Here is an 18,865-nt window from a genome sequence, read left to right on the forward strand (position 1 = left end):
AGTTCTCTCGCTTGCAAGGTGAGTGCTCCAACCACTGAGCTACAGGACTCCACATTTAATAGGATTACTAATAAGCACAAGAGTCCTCTGAGCACACTAACCATATGATTGGTTAATTATCTGTCATCATCCTGGTTCACGGGCCTCTTATATTACAGAGTGCACAAGATTGGATTCATAGTTGAAAACATTACAGGTTTAGAAACAAATTTATAACTTGAGTAATAAGTACTTCAATTTATGGAAATGTTTGTGGGTAAACTGCAGTCTTAAAAACTGTTATCAGTTATTTAGGAATTATGAGTCATGATGTTCTCAAAAGACTTCTTGTTAAGTTTATGTCCAGAGACATGACTGGCTACGGTTCCAACTCATTTCCTTTTTATAGTTTTAATATTCAAAAAATCAACAATATAGTGTAGACCCACTAAACCTCATGACACATGTAACCTCTTTATCATGAAAATAATTGTATTCATACCAAATTCATCACACACATATTTAATTTGTCTGCCTAAGTGAAAATAAGATGCACTACATTCACACTACCCATTCCCAGAGGCCACATTTCAATTACTCTTCCTTCAGAGCATAATGATATATAATTAAGCTGTAATCTTGCTAACAGAATGTCTCACATATCCTGTAAATACTTGCATCAAAGCAAAATTATGATCACTTAAACATCCATCACTCTCAGAAACTACTAAGACTACATTTACCTACATTTAGTGATAACCTGTCAGAATATCTTTAACACACTTCTATCTTCCTCAGCGTGAACATTTAATGCTCCAGATTCAGGACATTGCCCATTATGAATGACAATTAGGATCAATGGTATGCTGAAAACATTCGACCACATTTTTCAACAGCAGTCTCAACATCTGACAGATGATGGAATTACAGGTGTACCTAAGCTTGCTCAACAATGGAGTGGCATTAATACTCACAAATAAGATAACATCCTTTATAGGAGGTTGTCCCAGAGCTGCAAAAGTCTGCAACAGGAAGTGTTAGAGTGGTATGTGGAGAAAGTTATCAGTGCAGACTTGAGGGGCTTAAAGATCTGTTTCTGTGCTGAAACAATTCTATGATTTGTTGAAATAGGAAGAGGAGCATAAGGAAAGGACTGGTAAATGAGCCTGAAAGGACTGTTCTTCAAAAGAGCCAGCACAGACACAATGGGCTGGATGGCTTTCCTCTGTGAGTAAATTTCTATCACAAGATCAGTTTGGATGAAGAAGGCCCTTTCGCCCCTGCAATCTCATTCTTCCAGAACACCATCAAGCTGCTTTATAAATGAGTCCAGTGTCTTGGTCTCAACCACCCTTCCTGGCAATCTGTTTCAGTCACTGATTATCCTCTGAGTCAAGAAAACCTCCTGGTATCTGTCCTGACAATGCCCTTTACATTGCCCTCTGGTTCGACTGTCTTGGTGCATCCTAAACTATTGGTCTAAGTTTCCTTTTTCAATCATGTTTAAAATTTCACATGGTTCTATGGCATTCTAAGACTCAAGCTCAAGTATATAATCATAAGTATAAGTATATAAGTATATAAGACTCAAGACTCAAGTATATAATCATATAAGAGCTCCCAGTAACACTCCACGCTTATTATTAAATGGTCACAAATATGTAACATTAAATTATTTACAATAGTTTTTAAACAACCTAAGCATCAGTATAGCTGCCAATGGTTTGGAGAATCAACTTGTATGTGGAATTCAGACATCTCATGAAGATACGAAGAGAAATGTGAATGAGCTAAACTCTCCAATAAATTCTGATTCTTGCACTCTTGTTAATTTGTTTTGCTCATTCTTTTATAACAAAATTGCAAAGAAAATACAAAAAGGCCTGAGAAATGCAATTCAATATAATATATACATAGATATTAAGGCTGAGGGATCTGGCAAGAGTGAAACCCTACTTTTCTTGTGCCCTTTCGTGTGTTTTTTTTCCTGCATTTTTATTCACCCATGTGTACCTTTGTAAAGTGGAGAACTAACCTGACCAGTAAGGCTGATCTACTGTACATCTTTAACTTTGGTCGAAAGCTATCATAAAACAAATACTATAATTTTCTGGTTTTGATTGCTAGTATAAAGCATGCTTTCTGAGGAGCTTAAAATGTGTAAGATTACTTGCCAAAAGATCTTGGTCACTGCAGAACCTTCTGAGTCATATTTCTACATTAGTGTCTCAAAGCAGCCAAGAGTTGTTCAATATACAATTAACAGTCAGAAATCTTTTTGTTCAGGAAATAATCAAACATGGTTACTATTATAAGATGAAGCACCGATAACTGCAGATCAATCAGCCATATAAAGGATTTAGGTTCAAAACATTAACCTACTTCACAAAATAGGGTAAGTTTATCATCTGGAAGAAGACCATTTGCTTCATCTAGAAGGAAGTCTCTACGAATAAATTTTTTGAAACCCCAGTCCTTGCCCTGGACAAATCGGTATGCTCTTTGACTCTCTGGCAAAAATAAATGAAAAAAGGTCAATTACTATGTGAAACTTCAAAGCAGAGGACCATGTAGTAACCACAGCAATACATTATGTCATACAGACTCACATTCAGAAAATATTGATTAGGTTTGAATCAATTTTAACCTGATCATTCTTTGTGAAGTGACAGTTCTTTAGCATTTACTGTTTAAGATGAGTTTGGTGGGGGGGAAAAAGTCTCCCTATTTGAACTTACAATATTTCATTTAAACAGACACGTTACTGAAAACTCTACACCTGAAATATAGTTCAACTTTGCAAAATAGCTCTATTTTGCTACAATTCTGTTTTAAAATACATCATTCAAAGTGATCTATAATTTGAATAAACATATTTCCACTGATTGGAGAAGTGTATGCATGATTGGAAATCACCAACACAATGCACTGTACTCATTGACCCTTTATATTCTCCAGATTAGCTTCTGAAATAACAGCAAAAAATGACCAATGTATTGTTATTTTACTTCTCAATAACTATTGTGGATGAATGAAATTGAAACTTCTGTAAAGACTGTATTTTCAATACATGAATAACAAAATAAACAGCTTAACGCACCTTCAAACCATGAGTATTTATAAATAGTTCTTCATCCGCACAGTTCCTTCAAAGCTGAGTCAGCAGTTATGCACTTACTCATTAACGAGTTAATCAAGACTGCCTATTAACTGCTAATATCCTTATGCAAGTTGCTGATTTTGACCAAACCATCAGGGGATAATACGAAACAGAGATCAATTACAACTTCAGTAGAAATTAACATCCCTCTATTTTTGATATGGCAAATCAGCATGGCAACTCCCAAGAAAAAAACAATCAACTTCTAATTCAGACACATTAGAAATATCTGGAAATTAAAGTTAGTAAATCTATGCCACATTTGAACACTTCCATTAAAATTTCTCCAAACGTATTCTCAAATATATATTGTTTCTAACGTAATAAATTAAGTTTTGATTTCATGATGGTACATCTTGTCAAACTCAAATTATTGGGGAAATAACACTTAACTTTCTGGTTTGAGCAATAAACTTTTCTTGCAAAAAAAGGTTTCCAATAAGTTATCACCAAAATACTAACTTACCCATAGCTTTTGTTTCTTCTCTTTTTGCATTCAATAATGAAAATTTAAATTTCGCTCGAACTTCACTTTTTGGACAACTAACTAAAAGCAAATATAATGAAAGGTAGTCTTTGCTTTCTTCATCTAATCCCTTTGGGTTTACTCTGAGGCACCTGCAAAGCAAATATTAATAAAAAAAATGTTAACAGAAGTAATAGCTTTTTCCACCCCATTTATTTTAATATAACAATAACAATACTAATACTGTTACATTTGAATTACTGAAACTCTCAGATGTTATATACTTGGTATGATGTTACACATGCAAGCAATGATCTCTGTCATTCCGTATCAGAAACAAAAGCATGTCAAGAGTTTTTTGCCATGCAAAGCCATTTTGATCAAGTTACCCCCCACCCAAACCACACCCCAGAACTCATCTGGGCCACACCAATAGTATATTCACATGAAAAAATTGACCTATGAAATATCAATAAACAATACCCAGATGAGGAGAGAAATTAGGAGTTGGCCAGTGGGAGATTGCTTTTTGATATAGAACTGCACTCAAGGAATACTAGAAGAACATCATTAAGGCAGCTTGTTTGTATACTTTGCGAGACCTTGTACAAAACAGTGTGTGCAAAGGCCATCCAGTTAAAATGGCTGTATTTGATGCAAAACTCTTACAATGCTTAGTTTACCCAAATATTTTCACATGTGAAAATGCACAAACCAAATACATCAACAAGAATGGGCTTTAATGCCCTTAGTAAGGCATTATAAGCTTCCATATGTTCCCCTGAGACCATTTCTTCTCACAGAAGCACTGATACAATTTTTCTATTGCAAACACATGGCATCTTGCTAAAATTTCACATGGGTATTGAATAAATACAGTATTGCACACAAGCCTTTCTGTGATGTGGTCGGGTTGAGCTTTTGGGAATGTAGCTCCAGATGTTGGCCCAATTTTTAAATGTCCAGAATGCATTACCAGGAGGAACAGAGTGATGTAACATGAGATATTTAAGAGATGTAACTACAATAAATTACTATTTTTAAATGAGGGCTGTTGAGCGTTTAGGAAAACATGAATTACATATTACACTAAATTTGGCTTAGGTCAGGTAAATGCAGAGCAACCTCCACTGAGCTACTTCCCAAAAATCGGCCTGAATCAAAAGTTGTGCGTGGTGAACACAATATAAATCTAAAACTTACCACTTCATTTTATCATTTGGCCCAGATGAGAACGTAGAACTCTTTAACACTTCGCCCATCTCCTCTCGACAAAAGCTAAAGTTATTGATGGTCCACATATAGGAAAACTTTACTACTTTTACCTAAACAATCAGAGAACAAGGATTTGAGCTGAGTAATTTACTGTGGGAGAGAGAACACTGCCAAGAGATACATCAATGCGGAACAGAAAGAACCAGCGCAATGGTTAGAAGTGGTTGTCCAGGGACTCATCAACACGGGTCTTGCTCCCAAATGAAATAAAAACATTATACTTTATTCCATAATCTATTGAAGTTTTACAAATAAGCAGTTTTCCCCATGGCATACAATTATAGCACAGAGGACTCTTGTATTTCCTGTGAGAACAAGTAGTCAGCTGTATATTCTATTTTCTTGACATATCTCAGATATCCCAATCTTACAATTCTGATTGCTCTTGGACTTTGATGGAACTAAGCTGGGCCCAGATTAAGTCCCCAAGGTGGTTGGGTGGGGGTGGGTGGGGATGCACTTTTAAGAGTTGATCTGCAGGCTGCCCAACACTGGAAAAGCACAGTGTTGCGAATTAACTTGGTCTCATTTACAAGTTCTATTACTTACATTTAAACCCCGGTTAGCTGGTGTGTTTCCCAATGTGTTTGGTGTGTGACATATGGTGCGCGCGTGTGTGTGGTGTTTGTGTGATGTGTGTGGTGTGTACAAGCATTCATCACCTCAAGGCTCAACTAAGGAAACTCCCTCGTCGGCCTCCCCAACTTTTCCCTCCACAAGCTACAGATCATCCAGAACTCTGCAGCTTGTGTACTCTCCGTCACCCGGCTCCATGGTTCCCCATCCTTCACAGGATAGAATTCAAAATCCTCGTCCTCACTTTCAAGGCCCTCCATGGCCTTGCCCCCTCCTACATCTCTGACCTTAGGCTAACTCCCTATCAACCTGTCCGTTCCCTCCACTCAGCAGGCTCCGGCCTGCTCCAGTTCTCCCACCTGACCCACCGCATCATTGGGGCCGGGCTTTCTTCCTCTCTACAACAGCCACAAGATTTCATTTATAGAGCGTCTTTCACGTCGGGAGGACGTCCCAAGGCGCTGTACAGTTGGGTCAGGACCCGAGCAGGGGGCAATGGTCAGGGGAGGGGAGGGAAGGGAGGGAGCGAGCGAGCGAGGAGGGGGGAAATGGTCAGGGTGAGGGGAGGGAAGGGAGGGAGCGAGGAGGGGGTAGAGAGTCGAGAGGAGAGCTGAAGGCTCGGTCAAAGAGAAAGGTCTTGAGACCGGCATTGAAGGAGGAAAGGGAGGAGGCAGCGAAGGCACTGGGGGATAGAGTTCCAGAGCCTGGGGGCTGAGAGGCTGAAGGCCCGGCCATCGATGGTAGGGCAGGGGATGCGGAGCAGACCGGAGCCAGAGGAACGGAGGGTACGGGCAGGTAGGTAGGGGGATAGTAGGTCGGAGAGGTAGGAGGGAGCAAGGCCGTGAATGGCCTTGTAGGTGAGGATGAGGATCTTGAAATCGATCCTCTGGGGGATGGGGAGCCAGTGGAGGCGAGCGAGGGTGGGAGTGATGTGGTCCCGAAGCCTGGTGCGGGACAGTACACGAGCTGCAGAGTTCTGAATGACCTGCAGCTTGTGGAGGGAGGTGCCGGGAAGGCCGGCGAGGAGAGAGTTCCCGTAGTCCAGCCTTGAGGTGATAAAGGCATAGACCAGTGTTTCAGCAGCGTGAGGGGTGAGGTAGTGCCGTCAAGATGTCATTAGTGACCTTGACCAGGGCGGTTTCTGTGCTATGGGCAGCACGGAACCCCGACTGAAGGGGTTCGAATAATGAATGGGTAGAGAGGAAAGAGCGCAGCTGGGAGGCGACGACTCTTTCGGGATGTGGTAGAGAACAGAAGCCTGGGGTTGTTCTTCACCTCCAGGATTACCCTGGAGTAGAAGGACGACTTGGCCGAGGCTACCCCCACTCTTTGGAACTCCATCCCACAGTCTCTTCGTCTTGCTCCCTCTCTCACCTCCTTCGAAGCATGGCTCAAGACCCTCCTTTTTGACCATGCCTTCAGCCGCCCTCCTACTCCCTCTGCCCTCCCTCATCCTAACCCTGCCCCCCACGCTCGGGTCCTGATCCCTGACTGTTCAGTGCCTCCCGACACGAAAGGCGCTTCACAAATGTAATTTTGTTGTTGTGTGTGTTTGTGTGTGAGATGTGTGGTGTGTGCGTGTATCTGGTCCGGTAAGCAGGAATTTCTTGCTATATGTAATTACAATGCCAGTATCGGGATTTACCTCCAGTTTTCGACCACAGGTTTTTTCCATTTCCAAAAAATACCGGAACCAACATTGTAATTGTTTGAATCTAACAAGCAGATAATGATGCTATTTCTGCTTGCAGGATTCAAACCGAGTGAAGTGGATATCCCTGGCTGCTGAATGCCAGTAAGGATGGTGAGGCGGGCGGGGGGGGGCGGGCGTGAGCTAGGCGAATGGCCCACAGATTTTTTTTATTTTTAATTTCCATTTAAGGCCTGAGGTTACTGAATTCAAATAACTTACAAGATTTTATGATTTAGACATCATTGAAAAAGAAATTAAGGCTGATTGCTAAAATAAGTCGGGGTGTTTAAATTCTCTTACTAACTTCCTTGAATACGACCTCTTCCACCAGCTCAAGTTTTATTTTTTAATGTCTTAACCATTCTGTATGGCACACTTCTAACAAATGAATAATTTGCACTAGTTAACACTATACATCAACGATTAAATACTAAGCACTGGACGAGGAATTGGATTCATGGAGCAGGATCTCAGGGGAGTTTTCAGCAGTTTTCCATCATTGTGGTAGTGAACCAGAAAGTTCAGGGAAATAATGGTGCACGGCAGTGTTGGTGGACTTTGACTCAGCCGAAGGCTACCTCAAGCCATAACCTGCCACTCAATTTAAAAAAAAATACTTTTCCCTATAGCGTAAACAAATGATAAAAGTCTTCTGGGGATGACTTCAGTGAGCTGCTCATGAGATCGAAACCACCGCACAAGTTCCATTTATTAAATGGTCTTAGAAAGTAATATAGTAGCCATTAATTATTTTAAGTGTTGCTAATATTTATATTTCAACAACAGTAGCAATTTGCATTTATACAGTGCCTTTCGCATTTGAAAGACATCTCAAAGCACCTCATACAACTGACTGGAAGCCCAAACTGGGGAGGGGAGCCGAGCAGAGAGAGGGAAAAGGTGGCTGAAAGCCCACTCGAAGATGCAGGTTTTAAGACAGGTTTTGAAAGCGGAGAGGGAGGGGGAGAGACAGTGCGACTCCAGGTTGGATAGATACAACTTCAATAGAATTATCAATCCTACTGTTACTGTCCCCTCCTTGAACCCTAATTGGCAAATAACATGATGGAATGATTAAAATCAGGAACTCAATCTGGGAATTCAGGGTAGAGTCACGCACCATCTGCAACCCACACATCATCACTCTGTGATGCACTGCAGTGAAGCATTCTTGAAAGCAGCCCTCCCTTCTTGAAATTGTGGCCCTGGGCAGAAAAAAGCGATCAAACTGAATTAAGGAATATATTTCTTTACTCTGTGATTAATGTGGATTGGATAACTCGTCAAGGACAAAGTCACACAGAAGGAATTATCCATTTTCCTCACAACAGAAATACATTCTGCTTACAGCTCTTCATTGAGACGGCTTAGGTGCAACATTTTCTTCAATTGAATTAAAGGATTTAAAAGGAACACTGCAAAATGTTAAGGAAGGTTTAATACACTTCAATAAAATAGCTTCCAAACGTGCTTTAGCCACAAGTGACAGACTAAAGCGCTTCAGCTTTAACTCTCCACCTTGATAAACAAGGGAGATTTCATTTCCCTCTGAAATTCAGAAACGACTGTTTTGCCCTGAAAATCAGATATCTTTCTGAAAAAGAAATAAGATAAGGAAAATGTTTACGTAAAATAAAGTCTTGAAACCCTTTTAATCAGTGACTGATTAAAAATTAAGTTTTGGGGGGTTAAGTTTGGATGAGGAGAAAAGCTTCATTTTTCTTGAAATAGTAACACAGAAATCCACCTGAATCACATGGCATACAGTACCTAAATTAATCCCAGAATATAATGGTTTTACTTTCGACTTAAACAATTTTAATAATTCAATCTTTTAGAATAAAGTGAATGCTCAAGTAAACAAAGTAAACACTTTGTTACAACAGTTTGCCAGGCAACGCCTATTTCACCATTAATCCAGAAGAGGGTATAACAACAACAACTTGATTTATATAGCGCCCTCCATGCCAGACAGCGTTCTCAGAGCGCTTGCACATATACGCACGTACCTGGGTGTAACACCAGCTCTCCGCTACAGGTCCACTGGACATTTCTCCAGGCGGAGGAGGAGTTGGCACCCTTGACATCGCCAGCTTGTCCGCCGTTGGGAATCTAGATGCCACAGGGAATTTCAGAGTTTCTTCTGCAACAAAATACAATGAAACTGCAAACTCTCCAATAGTGATCAAAATATTTCTTGCGCAAAACACAAATTCTAGATTATGGCTGTGTTTAAAATCTTAATTTCTGAACTGTGCAAAGAGCAATACTGCATACCTTCCTCAAAGCTATAGAACTTTAAATATCATATCTGAATTGAATACTATCATGAGCTTCTACCTCCTTTACTCTTCCCAAAGGTTGAGAGAGAATGGAACAGAAGAGACACCATAAAAGAAAGGCATTTACAAAAATATAAAACCGCAGTACAGAATATTGTGATACGACATTGAAGCATAACAGGAAATTAATGCAAATGAAAATACAGGGCAATTGCTGTCAGGGTGGATCAGGCACTGCTGAGAGACCAAACAAACCCTGCAGAAAACACCTGCAAAACATCAGAGTACCAAAGGAAAGACTGGGGTCATGGACAGGACAGAACCAATCACGGAAACAGGAAGCAGCAGAGAGAAATATAGTTCAAAGAGACTAAAAACAACTCTACTAGAACTGCTGTTGCTCATTCTTCAATTAATCAATCCTGTTAATATACAGGTCACAGGTCAATAGAAATTGATAGTTAACTCCTCTGAAATTTTGATAACCACCTCACTTCACCAAATTGCTCATCTCAGTTCCACGTGTTAAAGATAGCCAACAAGCTGAGTCCAAGGGCCATCCTACAGGGAGAGGGCACTTTTACACATTTGGAAGCAGGCTCAAGAAAGCGCTGCATAGACCACCCACTCTCTGACATGAAGAGCGCATGTCACCTGGAAATCATATCTTCACATAGCATTTGTTCAACTAAGTGGATTAACCGTGCACTAAGTTACAGAAAACAAACACCAGACTCGACATTATAAATTGCATTATAAAGAGATTATATGAAATGACTGCCGGTGGCATCACTTCCTACAACCACTGAATACTGGGCAGACATAGGAGAACAGACAGTCACTGCTAGAAGCCGTTGACGTACTCAATTGCTGTATAGGCCACCGTGCAACTGTGCTATAAAATGAACAACCATTAGAACCAGTAGTTGGACAGCAGCCACAATAACACATTGCTTTTATATATTCACGTAGGATAACTACACAGAGCTCTTTACAAAAACTTGGTCAAACACCAGCAGGAAGCAGCAAGAATTTACTCTGCCGAGATCACACTGAAAATGAAGCGTAAGCAGGTCAATTACAGGACAGTATACATCAGCTGAGCCAACACATTTCAACTCCCTACTTGAGTAGTGATGGATGTTATGCAAAAAATGATCACTTCAGAAATATTATACCCTAGAAAATATGTAACACTACCTAAAAACTCCAATTTATGAATAACATAATATTAAAGACACTACTATGGCAAAATATTCCATTAGCCTACAAGTAATAAGTGAGAATTTATGCAAGATGAAGATCTTTCATGTTTCACACACTAGCTCTGGTTAGCAATTATGTCAAACAAGTCAGTCGTTAAAACACAACATAAATCGAAGATGTGCACTTAACCCTGTAGCAGATGGCTTTTACAACATGATTCCCTAGGAAACAAAGCATTCACCATAAATTGACATGAAAACTACCAACCCACATTTCCTCTAATATAAAGCTAACAGTTTTAAGGATTTTCAAAGGATCCAGGATCAAGCAGTGGGGTGGATTGGTGGCAAACACAGGAAGTGGCTGCAGGGTGGGAGGGCTCTGACCGGACCACTCGCAGAGGTCGAGTGGGATTCACAACAGGCATGTCTATTTACCAAGGCCTCTCACATGAGGACCTGGATTAAGCAGCTGGTGCTGAATAAGCCTGTTATGCAGCATTCGACTTGGACCTCAAGAACATCAAGATGGCTGACACGTTACAAGCTGTCCTGAAAAAGTCCTCCGACCACGATGAAGGCACAGATCTGTCAAGAGAGCTGGTGAGGAAACTCAAGAGGCTTGGAACCGAACTGCTGGGAGGTGTTAGCTGGAGTCCATGTTCATGAAGATGCATACATACATTCAGTGCAAGGAATGCACCTTGACTAGTTTGCAGAGATAAGCAGATGCTGTTCAAGCTCATTGCTCAATGGGACAGTTCGGGCTGTGGTCAGAAAGATGGCGGCAATGCTCTCACACATTTCATACTGAGCTATGTTGCACACAGGGAAACTCTCTAGGAGTTCCTGGTACCTACCAGCTACCTAGTAAGGGCTCAAAGCCCTGCTTGCTGGATGTCAAATGACAAAACTAGTGACTATTCTCCTATCCAGTTGCTGAGCCAGGCGGATCTGCTGCAGTATTCCAGGGCACTGCTGGTGACGGCACATCAGTCCTGGCTTATCGACAGGACTTAGAAGGGCAGACCAGTCACTGAGGGCAGGACTCTTCCGACTCAGCTCCCATTAAGCCTGCAAGTCAAAGCCCTAGGGTGGTCCTAGGAAGACAAGCAGCGGGAAAGCTTGTCAGGAAATATTTATTTAGTTCTCTCCAACATTGCAACAGAATGTAGGTGAGATCTCGTGAAGCAAAACTTGTCTCCTCAGGGAAGGAATTTAGGAACTAGTACCAAAAACGCCTGACAGTAATTTTTCATGCAGTACTTTACATAATAATAATCCTTGCATTTGATATAGCACGTTTCACATCTTATAGACGTCTCAAAGCGCTTCACAGAATAGACTGTAAAGTGAATTAACTGTATATTTGTGGGCGAAATGCAGCAGCCATTTGCGCACAGCAGTGTCCCACAAACAGTCGTGGATTGAAATGATCAATTTATTATTGTTTTTTTCAGGGATTATTATCAATGTAATGTAGCTCTTCTATAATACAGAAAATTTAAACGAGCAGTCCATTCATCTATATTGCTACAAAATTTAAGATGTTAAAAATATATTAGCATTTACTGGTTATTGTCTTAGTCTTTCTCTGCATTTTTTTGAATACTTTGAATCAGCAGGAGAAAGACAGGGAGAGGAAATCACGTATTCTGTATGGACTCTAGCTAGCAACAATTTGAATGTCTGTGGCTAACATTCCCATTGCAGTCATTGAAGAGGAAATTTGACAAAATATCTACTGGCATTTCATCTCTTATTAAAGCACAGGAGAATAGGAAAAAAGGTCAATAAAGGAACAGATATCGTCTTTATAACATTAAGGATTACAAAGCAGTTCAGCAGATTCCCAAGCTTTACTGATACTTTTCGCATTAACACTTCAGCAAGTTCACTATACAGATTTTACTGAGGCTGATTTTGGGAGTGCACTTCATTCAGCTGTGATGCCTGAAGCACATTTAATTTAAACATTTTATTATGCTTCAGATGGCTGTTCTTCAGTAGGTATTAGAATACATTGAAGACTTCTGGAAGATCCACTTCATAGCTAAAGAAGTAGTCTTTATTTTTACAAGTAGATGCACTTTATAGTGTTCATGCATCAACTTGCTGTATTATGTACACAAAACAGAATATGTTTTATATCATATTTTATAGGGGACACTTCATATATTGTTTCACTCATTTCAGTAAAACTTACTGTGTTTTGGTTTCTATAAATAGTAGAATATGGTCAGAATCTATGCATCAGAACAATGAACCAAAGAGCAAATTCACTGGAGTGGAATTTTTAGGTTTTTTTTGAGGGACATTTTAGTGTAGGATTGTGCGTTCCATTTCCCCCACTGCAAACTACCGATCATCAGAAATGTGACACTGAGTGAACTTTTCACAAAGCTCCATTAGCAGAGACCTGAAATCAATCTCCTTGCCTTCTCTGCTGGACAATGAAATAAAATATATTAAAGGGGGGAGATTATTATGAAAATTATGATCTTAAAGAGCATTTAAGATTAATCTATGATTCAAATTAATTAAAGTGCCCTCTAGTGTTTTAGCCTACCCACTAGTTTAGATGGAAAATGTAAACTGTTAAAGGACTACAAAGCAATCGTTTTCCTTTAATGAGATCACCATGTGTGTCAGGGACAAGTGATTTATGGAAAATAAACTGAGCTCTTTCCAAAGTGCGACAAGTACACATGCTAGAAAGACAATCGGAATTAACAGAATGCTTGCAAATCACAATTTTATGCAACTAGCTGTACCCGTTGCAGCTACGCTTGCAACCAAAGGATCCAATATGGACAAAGCGCAAAATATTGCAGATGCTGGAAATCTGAAAACAGAAATCGTTGGTAACACTCAGTAGGTCATGCCATGAAGAAAGGAAAGTGAGTCAACATTTCAGGTTCACGATCGTTCGTCAGAACCTAATATGGTATGCAGATTTCAGTGATACCACTCACGAACCATTTGACATGCCATAAACACTGTGTGTACACCTTGCATGCCTTTCTGTGTCAAAGTCCAACCGTACTGTTCTTCGAGCAGGCAAATCATTTTGCCTTGCTTTTGTGGTCCTTTCAGCATTGAAGTCCAGCCATGCTGTTCTTTGTTCTTGAGTTTCATTTATTCAGCCTTCTCTCTTTTGTCTGGCATTTTTATTTGTCCTTGAAACTCTTGATTTTTGCTTAGAAAATGTGCTGTTGGGAGGACTCCTTTTGGAGGACTGAGTGGGAAGACACCTGTTGGTAGGACTCCTGGTGGGGAGAACTCCTGGTGGGGAGAACTCCTGGTGGGGAGAACTCCTGGTTGGGAGAACTCCTGGTTGGGAGAACTCCTGTTAGAGGCCTGTAGCTCCCGTAACAACCTGAAAAAACTGCCATACATTTTTTTCAGAATATATTAGTATAGATGTATCTTTTTAGAAAGCTTTCCTCTGTTGGTACTTTCTTGCAGAATACCATGCATACCTCATATTTTTGTGCTTAATTAAAGCATTTTTAAATATAGCTCATCAACGATAGGAGATCCCCGAATAAAAATGCCGTTGACTCTCCCACATGCAAGACCTTTCCGATGAGGTATAAATCATGTCTCTACGTCAATCGGTTATTGCGTTATTGTCACAGGCACACACAGACTTTGTCTTTATTAGTATAATAATCCTAGCATTTGATAGATAGATAGTGTATAGATATACAAGACAACACTGGATAGCAGGTACCAGTAACTCCTTATAAGCCTCTTTGTGAGTAGCACACCAACATAATAATAATAATAATCCTTGCATTTGATATAGCGCTTTTCACGTCGGGAGGACGTCCCAAAGCGCTTCACAGAACACACTGTAAAGTGAATTGACTGTATATTTGTGGGCGAACGCGGCAGCCAATTGCGCACAGCAATGTCCCACAAACAGTCGTAGATTGAAAATGACCAATTTACTATTGTTTTGGGTTTTTGGAGGGATTATTATTAGGCGTGTGGAGTAAGGAAACTTGCCCAAGGTTTCGCCCTCTGCCTGGAATTGAACTCAGGTCTCTCGCTTGCAAAGCGAGTGCTCTAACCACTGAGCTACAGGACTCCACGAAATGTAATGCTGACAACATGAAATGTATGCGCACATTGCCGCCATTCTCTTGCCCACAGCCTGGATACACTGGTTCTACTAGTGGAAATACAGAGCTCCAGCGGTAGTTCCTTAACCTTTCCATTCAGGTAACTACCAAACCCTGGATGTACTGAGCATGTGTTCCCAAACCAATTGTCATATCCATCTTATTTCTACAAAATAACACTGACTTCTACTTTAGTAGATATTTACCAGAAAAAAACTCTTCTCTCTCCCTTCCAAAACACAGGCTGATTATTCAACATTAAAATATCTGATGTAATTTCATTATTTTATTTATGAAATTATGCACATCAAGAAGAAAGTCACCCAGTTCAGAAGAAATCCACACATAAAAACATAAGTTTCTCAAAAATCGATTCAGAATCAGCGCCGGTCTTACTCAGGAAGTATTGCAGTGGAACATTATTTTATAAGCAAACCTGCAGACTATTAATGCAACGGTCACCAATTCTAGCAGAACTACAACTTAAGTCTTCAAAGTTCTGTTATTAATAGTTTCCACTGCTGTCCTGACAGAATGTCTATCAGACACCAAGTCCTGGATGAGAGCTAATTTTCTTCAGTTGAACGTCAACAAGATCGAGGCTCTCCTGATTGTCTCCCGTCAGCGCCTCCTCACCTCAGGCGCTGACAGCATCACTATTCATGGTTGCACACTCCACCTTACTAACCCAGTCCAGAACCTTGGCGTCTTGTTTGACCCTCAACTATCCTTTCTACCCCAAATCCATGCCATGACTCGCTCTGCCTTCCACCTCCGCAACATCACCCGGCTCCGCCACTGTCTCACATCACAGGCCGCAAAACCCTCATATACGCCTTCATTACATTGAGGCTCGACTATGAAACGCCTTGATTGTCGGCCTCCCCAACTCCTCCCTCCATAGGCTGCAGATCATCCAGAACTCTTCAGCCCGTGTCCTCTCCCGCACCAGGCTCCGTGACCCTATCAGCCCCATCTTCGCCCGACTCCATTGGCTTCCCATCACTCAGAGAATACAGTTCAAGATCCTGGCCCTCAACTTTAAAGTCTTCCACGGTCTTGCTCCCCCCTACCTCTGTGAGTTCCTAACCCCCTACCATCCTGCCCGCTCCCTCCGCTAGGCGGACTCCAGCCTGCTTCACATCCTCCGCCTTGCTCGACCCATATTGGCGGGCAGGCGTTTTGCCACTCTGCCTCCACCCTCTGGAACTCCATCCCTCATCCCCTCCCTTGCCAACTTCAAGACCCATTTCAAGACCTTCCTCTTCGACCATGTTTTCCATCACCCTGCTTCCCCCCCCTGCCCTCCTCCGTCCCTGATCCTGACCCCCAGCCCCGGTCCGAAATGCTGTCCAGCGCCTTGGGACGTCCTCCTGACATGAAAGGCGCTACAGAAATGTAATTTTGTTGATGCTGTCGTTATTCCCACTGACATTCAATATGGAATTTCATTGATCTCTTGGTTGTAATGGCTAGTGTAGCACACACCACTATTATTCTACATCACAACTGTATTAACACACCTCACCTTATGCATATATGAGGCGAAATACAGAATAAAGTGCTTCAAGATTACAGACCATCAAATAGCAGAACTATTGGCGGAGCCACAGTTGACACACACTGCCTGCACATATTGTCCAGTCTCCCATAAACAACCAGCAGTTTACATTTTTAACTGAGTACCAGATTTTGCTACATTGTGCCTTGAATTCAAATAAAACAAGTGCAGTAATTGGAAAAAGTGAATTCCCTCTAGTCTACACCGCCCATCATCACCATTAAAAATACCAGCATACTCTTTCATAAGAGGGTGTGGGAACCCACACAGCCAAGATATTAAATTCATTAACCAGCTTGATTTCTACTTGCATACAACTGGATGGTTAAACCATTCAAGTAGTTTAACTACTAAAGTAGAGCATTTTGTAGTAAATGGGCAGATTTACTGTCAAAACGTTAACAATAATTTACATTTATATAGCACCTTTTACACTGAATGCATCAAAGCTGACAACTAACCGGAAGTCTGAGCTCGGGGGTTGGGGGCTGGAAAGGAAAGCTGAAGGGGAATATTCCTGAATGCTGTTTAATTTTTAATAGTGCTGCCATAAAAATGTGGCATACGTGCTACTGACATACATCAGAGCTCTGTGTCGCGCCACAGGAGCTGATTGGGTTCTACAGATGGCAACTGCAGTGACGTCATCACATAAAATACACATGCAGGACATATAGGCGACTTGAAACATCATTACATAGCTTACCCAGTAGTCCCATTTGCATACGGTCAAAAAAGCAGTGACACAGTGCAGGATTCACCAATAGGAACTCATTAAACTCCCTATCAGGGAATTCTGCCATTAACCAACAGTAGATAAACAAATCTTTCCAGTAGAATTTGATGATCCCACGAGTCAAACATAATGTAATATTCATTACCAACACCTTCTCAGTCAATGATAATAATCCCTCCAAAACAAAAACAATAATAAATTGGTCATTTTCAATCCACGACTGTTTGTGGGACATTGCTGTGCGCAATTGGCTGCCGCGTTCACCCACAAATATACAGTCAATTCACTTTAGTCTATTCTGTGAAGCGCTTTGAGACGTTCAGAAGACGTGAAAAGCGCTATATCAAATGCAAGGATTATTATTATTATAATGACCAAGTAAAATCTAGCCCATGTTTCTTCACTGTATAAATACCACATAACCACAGTTTTTTTTTAAAAAACAATCAGCTTCCTAATGCACGATACGCTTAAAATAAAAGCAACAAGAGCTTTCGAGTTGGTCTAGTAGGTAAGGGCACTGCAGGGTGTAATGATGAATCATGTTGATCAGAAGGTCAAGTGTATGGATCCAGACTTGTACAAGCTGGTCTCAAGCAATGGAAGCAATATTGGTTCTACAATTAACCGCAACAGCATTGGCTTCAGTAGGAAGCAAAATAAAAATCAGGTATGAGGCCTGTTCCTGATCATTATGGAGCAACATCTGCCAGGCGTGCGGATATTAGACAAGGGTTGGGGTGGGCTCAGCTGCAATGCCTCCAGCAGTGGAATAGGCTGCAACACTAGAATAGGCTGCCAACACTTGCACATGATTAATGTCCAATTGATTACGGTACTTGAGGACACCCAGCGGCTGTGGAACCATTTCCCAGTGAGGATTGGAGAGGAAAGGATTGTAGAAAATTTGCTGGAGAAGTTCAGTTGGAAATAATAAACTGCAAGTTCGAAATCACAATCATACTGAAGCTCACAGTTCTCACTTCATGGGAACCTTTAATTTTTTTAAAAAAACCTTCAGTGGAGTTCACTTTGAAAATGTTTCATTTTGAGTCACACAGCGATTAAACTGGGCAACACAAGTAACCAGAGATTTTTTAATTCATTTAAAATAGCCACTTTCAATAGAAGGCTAGAAGTAAAATTCTAACTAAAAATAATAAAGCTTATATCTGATAAAATCTACAAGTAGAGTGGGAAGTTGCATTTCAGGGTTGCTTTCAGTGCACCTTAAACATTCTCACATCAACCCTGTTTGAAAAAGCAACCAAATAAAAGTAACTTGAGTTTGATTTGATTCAGGTGAACTGAAGATGAACTTCATTGGCTTTAGGTCAGTTGCAATTTGGGATTTTGTCATTGCATCAATAGATACTGATGGCTAGATACTGCAGCCTAGGTTTAACTGCAAGAACTCACGTTAATGTCAAATGCATAACACATTTCAGTGCAAACTGCCCCAGAAACATGATCAAATTGGGTGAACATTATTCATACAGTTTTATAAATAATTCATACTGCAGCTCATGGTGAAGCTTCTTCATAATACAGTAAAAAACTCACATCTACTTTTGACACAAATGAAAATGTTGCAATATTACAATCGTATGTGTTATATTGAAAATCAGAACAAACAAAATTAATACGAATAGATCAACCTAATCATCATCCAGTTTATCCTGTTGCCTCTTCCAAGCGAAATGAAAGTATGGTGCAGGGAAACCTCGCCTACCTTTGCAAAGAGGCACCAAATGCACTTCCTGCACAAAGGAATTGCAGGATTGAGGATAAGATCAGATGGT

At 40.7% G+C, this 18,865-nt stretch overlaps 1 protein-coding gene across 1 annotated transcript in view; it reads right to left on the bottom strand.

The window, feature by feature from the left end:
* Positions 1–18,865, bottom strand: part of spopla (speckle type BTB/POZ protein like a) — a 76,929-nt gene that overhangs the window by 10,238 nt on the left and 47,826 nt on the right. Inside the window, exons 3-6 of the mRNA XM_042336129.1 lie at positions 9,159–9,292; positions 4,809–4,930; positions 3,606–3,757; positions 2,362–2,489 (exon numbers count right to left, since the gene is read on the bottom strand). Coding sequence (XP_042192063.1) covers positions 2,362–2,489; positions 3,606–3,757; positions 4,809–4,930; positions 9,159–9,236 — 480 coding nt within the window. The 5' untranslated portion in view covers positions 9,237–9,292. The remainder of the gene's footprint in view (positions 1–2,361; positions 2,490–3,605; positions 3,758–4,808; positions 4,931–9,158; positions 9,293–18,865) is intronic.

Source organism: Callorhinchus milii, unplaced genomic scaffold, assembly GCF_018977255.1.
Source record: "Callorhinchus milii isolate IMCB2004 unplaced genomic scaffold, IMCB_Cmil_1.0 Scaffold6, whole genome shotgun sequence".
Taxonomy (NCBI): domain Eukaryota; kingdom Metazoa; phylum Chordata; class Chondrichthyes; order Chimaeriformes; family Callorhinchidae; genus Callorhinchus; species Callorhinchus milii.